This window comes from Lepus europaeus, chromosome 6, assembly GCF_033115175.1.
Source record: "Lepus europaeus isolate LE1 chromosome 6, mLepTim1.pri, whole genome shotgun sequence".
NCBI classification, from domain to species: domain Eukaryota; kingdom Metazoa; phylum Chordata; class Mammalia; order Lagomorpha; family Leporidae; genus Lepus; species Lepus europaeus.
In genome coordinates, this window is record NC_084832.1 from 102282693 (window position 1) to 102295570 (window position 12878).

Genomic DNA, 12878 nt, shown 5'->3' on the forward strand with positions numbered 1-12878 from the left:
GCAGAGCATTGCACTTACTGTGTGATGGTAAACATGGCTCACTCTCTGGGCTTCAGATTCCCACCTATAAACAGAACACCTGCTTGGTCCAGCTGGGACTGCACCTGACACAGTGTAGGCTCCTGAATGCTCCATGAATGGGGCTTAAATGAGATGCTACTTGCAAAACCCACGTGACACTTTGTTGACTGGGCAAGCCTGCATTAACTCCAACAGTATTCAAAAAGGTCCACGTTTATGTATACACCGTTTAAAGTTATTATAAGAAACCATTTTCCTACCCCTATTTAATATTTACAGATTTAACATTTACAGGTTTCTTGGGTGGAAACACTCAAAGCACAAGCCGATCTAAGCGCCCCCTCTGTGTGCCACTCATCCCTGATCCCACTGCGTTCACTAAAGCAGGCCCTGAGCCCCTGTTCATCTTGCTCTGTCAGCACACGAGCCAAGAGGAGGGGTGACAGTGGGCCACCACGAGGTCCCGGGCTTTGCGGTGACTACCCCTGTCCATCAGCTGACACTGAGCCTCAGAGTGGCATGAATCAGTCTGAGTGCAGTGATTCACGGACTGGTGAGCCGTGGTGACAAGATAACCAAGAAAGGTTTTTGTGGGTGGGTAATATTGTTACACTACTGACAGGAGCAGGGTTCTCTAAAAACTTTCTGCAACTGTTTATTTATACACATGTTAAACAGGTTCAAGGTATTTTAAAGTTAATATAAGAAAAAACATGAACAGTTCATGACACTGAACTCAACTGTTTATGGTGCAAGTTTCTTAAGAGGCAAATTGGGAATTAAATTCCCCTATGACCCTGGGCTCTAGTTAGATCTTGTTTCTGCTGGTGTTATGTCCATTTTATTCTACAGAAACACTCCCTAGTGAGCCAGAAAAGTGACATTTGTAGTCCTGTTCTAGGACTGCTGATGCGGGAGCAGCTGTCCGGGAATCCAGTCAGTTCTTCACAAGGAACTGGCTTCTGCTCAGCTTCCCTCTCTCCCTGAGGTATGCAAGCAAGTGCTGTCGTCTCCTCCACGTGACCTTCACCCCGTACTTCTCCTCAGGGGTGTCTTCGGCCAACACAGGCCCAGGCTCTGGGCTGCTGGGAGTGCCGAGGTGAAGGGGGCAGCTTCGCAGGGCGTTCTCCTTCTGGCCTGGGGGAATGGCTTCTCCCCCCACCAAAGAGGGCTCTGGGGTCTGGATATCGGGAGGAATGAACACGTGAGGCAGGCTCTCAGGGGAACTCACAGACAGGTCCCCACAGCTCTGGGGGCTGAGCACTGGAACCAAGGGCCTCCTGGAACCTTCCTTTTCTGATTGATGGGGACGCTCCTTCACTGGGGGGATCCCCAGTGTCTCTGAACTGGAAGAAGTGGGTGGACTCTCAAAAGTTAGATGTGGAAACTTGGATGTGGTGGATTTCCAACTTGAATGTCTTCTCTGGTTGCGGGGACGTTTCCGGAATGCTGGGAAGCAGCTTTCTGCTGTTATATCAAACTGAGGTGTTACCTAAGGATTTAAAAATAATCGGGTGAGACAAGCCAACCGCCAAGGACTAGCCTGAGACAGGAAACTACTCCCAAGGACCAGAATCCTAGATGGGGGTCCACTTCAGTAATGGACGCAAAACAGAAACAAGTGTCTAGTGGCGTAACAGAAGGAAATGGGCTTTGGGCAAGTCTTTCAGTCTCTCTAACCTTCAGCTTCCTCACATGTGGGAATGAGAACAATGCCTTTTTTTTTTTTTTTTTTTTGACAGGCAGAGTTAGACAGTGAGAGAGAGACAGAGAGAAAGGTCTTCCTTCAGTTGGTTCATCCCCAAATGGCCGCTATAGCCGGTGCACTGCACTGATCCGAAGCCAGGAGCCAGGTGCTTCCTCCTGGTCTCCCATGCAGGTACAGAGCCCAAGCACTTGGGCCATCCTCCACTGCACTCCCGGGCCACAACAGAGAGCTGGACTGGAAGAAGAGCAACCGGGACAGAATCTGGTGCCCCATCCGGGACTAGAACCCGGAGTGCCAGCGCCACAGGCAGAGGATTAGCATAGTGAGCCACGGCGCCGGCCCGACAATGCCTCTTTCATCGTGCCACAAGGCTGCAACTGCTCCATACACTTCGTGAGGGCAGGGGCCAGCAGTCTTGCTCATCCTTGATCCCCCACCCCTCGCAGTGTGCCTGGCTCAAGGACTGGCCTCAGTAAGGAGTGAATGGCTGACGGCAACAATGGGGAGGGAGGTCAGACACGGACAGCAGCCAGCACAGGACCTGGCAGATGAGTATCCAATAAATGCTCATTCCTAGTCTCATCCATGGGACTTGAACGGTTGAAGTTTTCCTCCGCAATCCTGAGCAAGTCTTATGGTTCTTCTCCGCCATCCTGAACAAGTTGTATTTATTAAATGCTCTTAGGCAAGGCTTCTGATTTACTGTAGGACTTCCCTGTCATACAGTTGATATTGTCTTCCAGGTCTGTCTTTTTTTTGGGGGGAGGGGGGGAGAGGGAGAGACAGAGAGAGACAGAGAGAGACAGAGACAGAGACAGAGACAGACAGACCATCTGTTGGTTCACTCCCCATAAGCCTGCAACAGCCAGGAACCAGGAACTCAATCTAGATCTAGGGACCTGACTCTTTTTTTTTTTTGTCAGACAGAGTGGACAGTGAGAGAGAGAGACAGAGAGAAAGGTCTTCCTTTTTGCCGTTGGTTCACCCTCCAATGGCCGCCATGGTAGGCGTGCTGTGGCCGGTGCACCGCGCTGATCCGATGGCAGGAGCCAGGTGCTTCCTCCTGGTCTCCCATGGGGTGCAGGGCCCAAGCACTTGGGCCATCCTCCACTGCACTCCCTGGCCACAGCAGAGAGCTGGCCTGGAAGAGGGGCAACCAGGACAGGATCGGTGCCCCGACCGGGACTAGAACCCGGTATGCCGGCGCCGCAAGGCGGAGGATTAGCCTATTGAGCCGCGGCGCCGGCCTCTTTTTTTTTTTTTTTTTTTTTTTAAGATTTTTATTTATTTGAAAGTCAGAGTTACATAGAGAGAGAAGGAGTGGCAGAGAGAGAGAGAGAGAGAGAGAGAGAGAGAGAGAGAGAATCTTCCATCCATTGGTTCACTCCCCAATTAGCTACAATGGATAGAGCTGCGCCAAATCCGAAGCCAGCAGCCAGGAGCTTCTTCCAAGTCTCCCATATGGATGCAAGGGCCCAAGGACTTAGGCCATCCTATACTGCTTTCCCAGGCTATAGCAGAGAGCTAGATCGGAAGTGGAGCAGCCAGGACTTGAACTGGCGCCCATATGGGATGCCAGCCCTGCAAGCGGCAACTTTACCCACTACGCCACAGTGCCGGCCCTGAGACCTGACTCTTTAAGCCATCAGCTGCTGCCTCCTAGGGTGTGCATTAGCAGGAAGCTGGAATTGGAAGCAGAGCTGGGACTTGAACCCAGGCACTCTGATATGGGATATGGCTATGTCTTAACTTAATATTTTAACTCCTAAGTCAAATGCCTGCCCCTTCCCAGGGCTTTTAAACTGCCAAAATATGACATATGCCATTTCTGTGGGTTGTATTTCAAGGTTCAAAAAATCTAGTACCTAGTTAAATATACCACTTTCACATGATGTGCAGGGCACAATCTCATTTTTACTCATTCTGCCACTTGTCTAGCTTTTCTCACCCAGCTACTGGATGGTGAATTTTTTTTTAAGATATTTATTTATTTGAAAGTCAGAGTTACACAGAGAGAGGAGACGCAGGGAGAGAGAGAGAGAGAGGTCTTCCATCCAATGGTTCACTCCCCAATGGCTGCAACGGCTGGAGCTGCACCAATCAGAAGCCAGGAGCCAGGAGCTTCAGGGTCTCCCACTCAGGTACAGGGGCCCAAGGACTTGGGCCATCTTCTATTGCTTTCCCAGGCCACAGCAGAGAGCTGGATCAGAAGTGGAGCAGCCGGGTCTCAAATTGGCGCCCTTATAAGATGCCAGCACTGCAGGCCAGGGCTTTAACCCGCTGTGCTACAGTGTCGCCCCCTGGGTGATGAATTTTTAATATAAACTCTTTCAGAGGAGTATGCACGGTGAGGAGTGGGGGTGGGACAAGGAAACAACCATTACACCTAACCCATTCCGCAGTCTGGACTGAGACGGAAGATACAAAGCAGAGGGCTGGTACTGTGGCATAGCAGGTGAGGGCTGGCGCTGTGGCGTAGTGGATGAGGCCACCGCCTGCAATGCCAGCATCCCATGTGGGCGCTGTTTCGATTCCCAGCTACCCTACTTCCAATCCAGCTCCCTGCTAATGCGCCTGGGAATACACAGGTGCTTGGGCCACTGTACCCACATGGGAGACCTGGAGGAAGCTCCTGGCTCCTGGCTTCAGTTTGGCCCAGCTCTGGTATTGTTGCAGCTGTTTGGGGAGTGAACCAACAGATGGAAGATGTGTGTGTGTGTGTGTGTGTCTCCCTATCTCTAACTCCGCCCTTCAAATAAATAAAATAAATCGAAGAAGAAGAAGGAGAAGAAGAAGAAGAAATAACAGAAAACATTGTTGATCACACAGTACTTTGCCTCCTTGTTCCTATACCCATGAATCTTCTTAGTCTTTCGGGGTCCTGGACGCAGGGGGAGAAGAGACAGAATTCTAATGGAGCAAAAGGCAAAGAATCTCGCAGGCCTACCCAGGAAGTGATGGTGCTGTGGTCAATCGGCTTGCTGGGCACCTGCACGGTGTGGGTGATGGGAGGCTGAGGAGATCCAGAGTGGTGCTTGGGTCCCTCCAGTGGTTCCTGGTGGAAGAGCAGCTGGGCTTTCTGGCACCGTGGCTGGCGTTTTTTTCTGGGAGGCATCAATAGGTGGATGAAGAGCAGTCAGCAAGCACATGATGCTGGTTGCCTTCGGGTTGGGGGACAGGCTCCAATTCCAACCCATGCCTGCGGAGAGGAAACCAACACTGAGAGAAAATTCAGACGACTCCCTGGCTCTCTCTGATACGCTGCCGACCAAGTGTACCATGAACTACCTTCCCTACCTCAAGGCTTTGCCTACCCTGTACCACCAAGCAAAAACACAGTTTTCCTATTCAACAGCATCCGTTCCATAAGCATGTGTTGACCATGTGTGAAGTGCCATGCTGGAAATCTAAAGACAAATAATAACCGTTTGTTCAATAATCACTTACTGAGCACCAGGCACTTGTGAGGCAGAGCTCCCTGTCTTCAGGGAGCTAGAGTCCAGCAGAGACAGACCACCACAATATAATATGACAACACAATATGCTCCCAAACACCTTAGGGGAGGCTTTCCTGGTGCGAAGGCACTTACTTGAAGTAGGTATGCAAAGGGTAGGAGAAGCAAAAAAAACACAAGAAGCAGGGCGGCACTCCAGCCTGAGGGACAGCATGCACAAAGGCAGTACTGCGAACTCAGGCAGCACAGAGCCACCAGCCGCGCTGAGGAGGGAAAGACGAGGGGGAAGAACCGAGGCTGGACACGGTGTGAGGGTTAGGTTAGATAAACCAGGCGAGGCCACAGGAGTCTGCATTTTAGCCTGAGCAGTTACTGAAGAATTTCAAGCAGAAAGATAGGATTACATTTGGCTACTTTTTAAATTTTTACCCCAGATAATTTAGAACATACACAAAAGTAGACTGAATAATATGGTACCCCCCGCAATGTACCCTTCACTCAGCTCCAAAAACCACCAGCCCATGACCAATCCTGACCCATGCACACCCCACCCATTCCCCTTACCCCTGGATTATTTAGAATGTTTTTAAAAAATATATATTTGGGCCGGCGCCGTGGCTCACTAGGCTAATCCTCCACCTTGCGGCGCCGGCACACCGGGTTCTAGTCCCGGTCGGGGCACCGGATTCTGTCCTGGTTGCCCCTCTTCCAGGCCAGCTCTCTGCTGTGGCCAGGGAGTGCAGTGGAGGATGGCCCAAGTGCTTGGGCCCTGTACCCCATGGGAGACCAGGAGAAGCACCTGGCTCCTGCCATCAGATCAGCGCGGTGCGCCGGCCGCAACGCACCAGCCGCGGCAGCCATTGGAGGATGAACCAACGGCAAAGGAAGACCTTTCTCTTTGTCTCTCTCTCTCACTGTCCACTCTGCCTGTCAAAAAATTTAAAAAAAAAAAAAAAATATATATATATATATATATATATTTGTTGGGGACTGGCACTGTGGCGCAGCAGGTAAAGCCGCCGCCTGCAGTGCTGGCATCCCATATGGGCGCCGGTTCAAATCCAGCTGCTCCACTTCCGATCCAGCTCTCTGCTATGGCCTGGGAAAGCAGTGAAGATGGTCCAAGTCCGTGGGCCCCTACACCCATGTGGGAGACCTGGAAGGAGTTACAGAGAAGCCAAGGCAGAGCGAGAGGTCTTCCATCTACTGGTTCACTTCCCAGATGGTCCCAGGTAATGCTGCCTTTCAAATAAATAAATAAATCTTATATACACACACACACTTGTTGAAAGAACTACGTAGAGAGACCGGCACCATGGCACAGTAGGCTAAGCCTCCGCCTGCGGCACTGGCATCCCATATGGGCACCGGTTTGAATCCCGCATGCCCCTCTTCCAATCCAGCTCTCTGCTATGGCCTGAGAAAGCAGAAGACAGCCCAAATCTTTGGGCCCCTGCACCCACATGGGAGATCTGGAAGAAACTCCAAGCTCCTGGCCTCAGATCACCCCAGCTCCAGCTGTTGTGGCCATTTAGAGTAAACTAGCAGATTGAAGACCTTTTTCTCTGTCTATAACTCTACTTCTCAAATAAATAAAATCTAAGAAAAAAAAGAGCTACATAAGCAACATAGAGAGGGAGACATACACACACACACACAGAGAGAGAGAGAGAGAGAGAGAGACTGAGGTCTTCCATTTGCTGGTTTATTACCCAGATGGCCACAACAGCCAGGGCTGGACCAGGCCAAAGCAGGAACCAGGAGCCTCCTCTGAGTCTCCCACATGGATGCAGGGGCCCAAATACTTGGGCCATCTTCTTCTTCTTTCCCAGGGGTGTTAGCGGGGAGCTGGATCAGAAGTAGAGCAGCCAGGACTAGAACCAGCGCTCACATGGGATATTGGTGCTACAGGCAACAGCTTAACTCACTGTGCCACAGGGCCGGCCCCATCTTCTGCTGCCTTCCCTAGGTTATTAGCAAGGAGCTGAATCGGAAGTAGAGCAGCTAGGACATAAACGGGCGCCATATGGGATGCTGACATTGCAGGCAGCGGCTTTACTCACTACACCACAATGCTGGCCCCAAAGAATATATTCTCAGTCATTATATCATTTCCATTAACACAACTATATAAAGTTTAATGAAGTATATATGAGGGCTGGGGGCAGTGCTGTGGCACAGTGGGTTAGGCCACTGCCTGCTATGCAAGCATCCCAAATGGGCACTGGTTTGAGTTTTGGCTGCTCGACTTCTGATCCAGCTCCCTGCTAATGGCCTGGAAAAGCAGCAGAAGATGGCCCAAATAAATGCTTGAGCCCCTGCACCCACGTGGGAGATCCAGAAGCTCTTGGCTCCTGGCTTTCATCTAGCCCAGCCCCAGCTGTGCAGGCATCTGGAGAGTGAACCAGTGGGTGGAAGATCTCTGTCTCTCCCTCTCTTGCTCTCTGTAACTCTTCCTTTCAAATAAATAAGTCTTTAAAATATAAATATATACATACACACATACATACTTGTGTCTAAGTACCTACATAAATTCCTCATAATCAAATATTCAGCCAATGTTCAAATTTTTGTTTCACAAATGTGTTTGCTTGTTTGTTTGTTTTTAAGATTTATTTATTTATTTGAAAGGCAGAGTTACAGAAACAGCTTCCATCTGCCCATATGGGATGCAGGCATTGCAGGCGGCAATTTAATCCATTATGCCACAACAGGGGCCCCAACCTGTTTTTTGTTTTGTTTTAAGATTTATTTATTTATTTGAAAGGCAGAATTACAGAGACAGAGGCAGAGAAAGAGAGAGGTCTTCCATCTGCTGGTTCACTCCCCAGATGGCCACAACAGCCGGAGCTGTGCTGATCCAAAGCCAGGAGCCAGGAGCTTCTTCCAGGTTTCCCCCCAATGCAGGTGCAGGGGCCCAAAGACTTGGGCCATCTTCCACTGCTTTCTCAGGCCAGAGCAGAGAGCTGGATCGGAATTGGAGCAGCTGGGACTCGAACCGGCGCTCATATGGGATATTGGTACTGCAGGCAGCAGCTTTACCTGCTATGCCACAGCAACCTCCCCCACCCCATCCTGTTTTGATTCATCTGTGCCCTATAGTCAGATCGTCTTGGCAACAGTCTGAAAGCAGAGAACAAGCTCCCTGGAAGTAGGGGGAGCAGTCAGGTTATGGCGCCATCCAAGTGAAAAATGACGACGGCCTGCACCTGGGCTGTGTCAGTGGCGATGGAAGCTGAGGCAGAGTCAACAGTTCCCAGCCAGCAGTAACAAGAGCCCGAAGAAGCATCCATTCGCTCTAGTAACAAGATCAACTTGACAAGCGCTTCTGCGAGAGACCGGTGGAACACAAGTGTGAATGCAGCGCACAGAAACAAAAGGCAGGTGCAGCACACAAAGCCGGCTGCTTCCACTCTATGGTCACTCGTGGTTCATTCATTTGTCTAACAACAAAAAACTGCACGCTCCAACTTAGGTGACTAAGTGGTTAGAGACAGAGGTAAAGAGAAAGGCGAAGCCTCTATTCGAACGGACTCACATTTTCAGGGATAACATAAGTAATAAGTACATGTATGTATTCATTCATTCGTTTGACATTTATTTGCAGAATGCCTGCTGGTACTAGGCATGGTGCAGGTGCTGGGAATATATATAAAAGAACAAAATAAAATCCCTGCCCTCCTGGTGCTTACGTTTTTGTTAGGAAGAGACTAAGGATATGGGGAAAAATCAAACAACATGGGGAGCGGAACTAAGTGCCATGTTAGGACTGTCAGGTAGGGCTATCTGAAGAAGTGATGTCTGAACGCAAACCTGAAAGAAGAAAGGAGAAGCAATCAATGGAACAATGGGACTGAAGGATATTCCAGGCCGGAGAAGAGAAGTGCAAATGTGCCATGGTGGCAGTACATCTGGCTTGCTTCAGAAACAGTAAGGCTGGAACGGCTGAACCGGGAGTGCAGGAGGCCAAGTGGCAGAAAGGCGGGGGGGGGGGGGGGGGGGGGCGGCACTGTGGCATAGCTGGTAAAGCCGCCGCCTGCACTCCAGCATCCTATATGGGCGCCGGCTCAAGTCCCGTCTGCTCCACTTCCGATCCAGCTCCCTGCTAATGGCCTGGGAAAGCAGAAGACGGCCCAGGTCTCACCCATGTGAGAGACCCAGCAGAAGCTCCTGGCGTTGGGTTGGCCCAGCTCCAGCCACTGCAGCCATCTGGGGAGTGAACCAGCAAATGAAAGATTCTCTCTGCCTTTCTGTAACTCTGCCTTTCAAATAAATAAAATACATCTTTAAAAATAAATTAATAAATTAATAAAACATTTTAAAAAAAAAAAGGCAGACAGCAGTCCCCATGACACAGGGCTTTACAGGCAAGGTTAGAGCTCTGGCTACTGTATAACACTTCATGTGACAGGAAGGTACTGAAAACTTCTAGACAGGGAAGTGACACAACCTGGATCATACTTTTAAAAGACAACTCTAGGGGAGCCGGCATTGTGGTAAAGCACTGTGGCATAGTGGACTAAGCCTCTGCCTGCAGAACCAGCATCCCATATGGGCGCCAGTTTGTGTCCTGGCTGCTCCACTTCTAATCCAGCTCTCTACTATGGCTGCACCTGCATGGGAGACCCGGAAGAAGCTCCTGGCTTTGGATTGGCCCAGCTCTAGCCATTGTGGCCATTTGGGAAGTGAACCAGCAGACGGAAGACCTCTCTCTCTCTCTCTGCCTCACCTCTCTCTGTCTGTAACTCTACCTCTCAAATAAACAAATCTTTAAAAAGAACAGATTCCCACACATCAGAGTGCTGGCTGGAGTCCCAGCTCCTCCACTTCTGACCCAGCTCCCTGCTAATGTGCCTGGGAAAGCAGGGGATGAGACCCAGATGAAATTCTAGGTTCCTGGCATTGATCTGGCCACACCTTAGCTGCTGCAGGCATTTGGGGAGTGAACCAACAAGATCTCTTTTCCTCTCTCTCTCTCTCTGCTACTCTGAACTTTAGATAAATAAAAAAATCTTAGAAATAACAAACTCTGGGGAGAATGAGGAAATTCACGACTTGCTGAGGCCAACAGCCTCAAATGGGTGCTACATTCTTGGCAATCTTGCTATTTCTTTAATCAATTCATTGTCCACAAAGATTAAGCCTTTCCTTTAAAAAAAAAAAAAAAAGCAATCTATGTCTATGACAGAGCAGGACAGAAAGATCCCATCTACTGGTCCACTTCTGAAATGCTTGCAATAGCTAGAGGCCCAACGATGGGAGCTGGGAACTCAGAGCCGTTCTCCCCCATGAGCAGCAGGGGCCCAGTTACATGAGTCATCACTGTTGCCTCCCAGGATCCACACTGGCAGGAAGCCAGAGCCAGGTGTTCAACCCAGGCACTACAATGAAGGGCACAGGTGCCTCGCCAGGGGCACTGCCAAAGGCCTGCCCCTCCATGTTCTTTTTTTTTTTTTTTTTTAAAGATTTGTTTATTTATTTGAAAGGCAGAGTTACAGAGAGGCAGAGAGAGAGAGAGAGAGAGAGAGAGAGAGAGAGAGATCTTCCTTCCACTGGTTCACTCCCCAAATCGTTTCAATGGCCAGAGCTAAGCCAATCTGAAGCCAGGAGCCAGGAGTTCTTCGGTGTCTCCCACATGGATTCAGGGGCCCAAGAACTTGGGCCATCTTCTTCTGCTTTCCCAGGCCATTAGCAGAGATCTGGATCAGAAGTGGAGCAGCCAGGACTCGAATCGGTGCCCGTATGGGATGCCAGCACTGCAGGCGGTGGCTTTACCCACTATGCCACAGCGCTGGCCTCTCCACGTTCTTAAAACCTCAGAAATGACATTACTTCCTACTTCACAAAAAATACAGACGACATCAAAGGAAATGCTGGAATCTTGCAGAAAGCAAACATACAGACCTACATAAATCTGTAGCCATCCTCTTCCCTCGTGGTCTAATTACAAGTCAGCCCTTTCTGCTCCCCTCTGGCTGGGCTCTGACCTGGTTCTCACTCTATCCACTGCTCTTAGGCAATGTCCTCTGCTCACACTTCAACAGCTACCTAGAGGGAAATGACTTCAGCACTACCTCTTCAGTTTCAAACTCTCTAAGCTCTGCACTCAGGGTCCTGCTGCCTGCTGAACAGCAACTAGATGTCGCAAGTGTGCCTCCAATTCCGCACTGACATTTACAGCTGAACTCATGCTTCCCCCAGCGCCTCCCACCCCTAACCCCGGCCAAAGTGATTATGCTGGGGCAGAGGGGGGACTTGCTCAAGGGACAGCAGCATCAGTCCTCCAGTTATGCCGCCAGAAACCTTGACACTCCCCTCGCTGCTCCCCACCCAACCCAACACCCGACCCTACAGAGTTATCTCCTAAACATGTCTCCAGTAATGCCTCTGACTGCTCTCTCCTTCTCCGTTCTCTTTTCTCTGCCCACCACCCTTCCTCGGATTCCAAGGCGTCTAGCACAGCAATGGCCTAACAGGTCTACCCTAATCCCCTCTGGTGCCTCCCTCTTAAAAATGCAAATCCGATCTTGGGTCTCTCTCACTTAAAAGCTGTTGATTGGCTTCCTCTCCTTCTCGGATCAGAACAAAACTCCTCAGCACAGCGAAGGCCCTACCTCTTCTGGCTGCAGCTTCGACTCAACACCACAGTCCTAGTCTCTTAGCTCAGACCCGGATATTTCTAAGCCTTTGGTTCCTCCCGCCGGGCCATCGCCTTAGCACACATTATTCCCCCCCCCCCCCCCTTCTACTCCAGAAAGCGTCTCTCCTTTCTCTGCAAACCCCACAGCGCTCCCAGTACGGTGCAGTGCATCCGAAAGGCCCTGCCTGTCCTACCTGAGGGTGCACTGATGACGAGGGGCAGGAGGATGTTTTCATTCTGAGTTTATTTGACTCTTGCAAAAACGTCCATACTCCCGTCCCCCCAGCCCCTCCATTAGCTTGCACGTTCAGGAGAAGCAAACGACCTTGTCTGTCATCCTAGCAGGGAGCTGCAAAAGGTCCACGGACGATTCGCATTTATCTCTCCATTTCATTTCTCCACGAACTTCTGCGGCTCCTCGGTACCTCCGGGGCCTGCCCGTGCCCGCCCATGGTGGCTGCAGAACGCGTCTCCGGTCTCTTCCAGGTAAGGCCGGGCTGCGGGAGGGAGCGGGCCGGGCCGGGGGTCGCAGGTAGGCAGAATCCAAGCCGAGGGCAGGTGGACGGTGAGGAGGGGGGCTCCGGCACCAGACGGGGGTCCACTGGACGACCCCGGAGACCGACTTTGCTCAGGGTAGTCCGCGGCCACAGCGCTCCGGCGGCGTCGTGAGGGAGCAGGGGGCGATCGCCGCCGCCCCGCGCCCCCGGAGCCGCGCCCCTCTCCCCAGCCGGCTCCTCCTCCGCCCCGTCCGGCGCCGCCGGGGCCCCACCAGCCCGCCGCGGCCGCCTTACCTCCCCGCCGCGCCGGGCCGCCGTGGCTGCTGCTGCTGCTGCCGCCGGGCGCCCACGTTCCAGCCGGAACGCCGAGACAAGCCGGCGCCCATTGGCGGCGCCGCGTCACGTGACCGCAACGTAACCGCAACGCTCCGCCGGCGCCAATTTCAAACAGCGGAACAAACTGAAAGCTCCGGTGCCCGACCCCATCCCCGGCCCCGGCCCGGGACCCCCCCTCCCCTCCCGGGAACCCCCGGGGCTCCCGCCCCTCCCGCGCCTCC

At 51.6% G+C, this 12878-nt stretch overlaps 1 protein-coding gene across 3 annotated transcripts; it reads right to left on the reverse strand.

Annotated features, from left to right (window-relative positions):
- RHNO1 (RAD9-HUS1-RAD1 interacting nuclear orphan 1) lies at nucleotides 1-12689 on the reverse strand. Of its 3 annotated transcripts, none has more exons than XM_062195466.1 (3): nucleotides 12616-12689; nucleotides 4677-4928; nucleotides 1-1513 (listed from the first exon to the last, which is right to left on the reverse strand). In XM_062195466.1, the coding sequence occupies exons 2-3, from the start codon at nucleotides 4842-4844 to the stop codon at nucleotides 959-961; spliced, it is 723 nt and encodes a 240-aa protein (XP_062051450.1). In that variant the 5' UTR covers nucleotides 4845-4928; nucleotides 12616-12689; the 3' UTR covers nucleotides 1-958. The 3 variants fall into 3 exon arrangements, with proteins under 3 accessions (XP_062051450.1, XP_062051449.1, XP_062051448.1); XM_062195465.1 differs by lacking the exon at nucleotides 12616-12689 and adding an exon at nucleotides 12150-12498; XM_062195464.1 differs by lacking the exon at nucleotides 12616-12689 and adding an exon at nucleotides 12019-12498.
- Between the last annotated feature and the right edge of the window lie 189 nt (nucleotides 12690-12878).

Excerpts from the sequence above, each read along its gene's own strand:
- RHNO1 (XM_062195466.1), bottom strand. The coding sequence starts at position 4,844 with ATGCCTCCCAGAAAAAAACGCCAGCCACGGTGCCAGAAAGCCCAGCTG. Across the intron at positions 1,514-4,676 it reads ACAGCACCATCACTTCCTGG|GTAACACCTCAGTTTGATAT; the intron begins GTAGGCCTGCGA and ends TTAAATCCTTAG.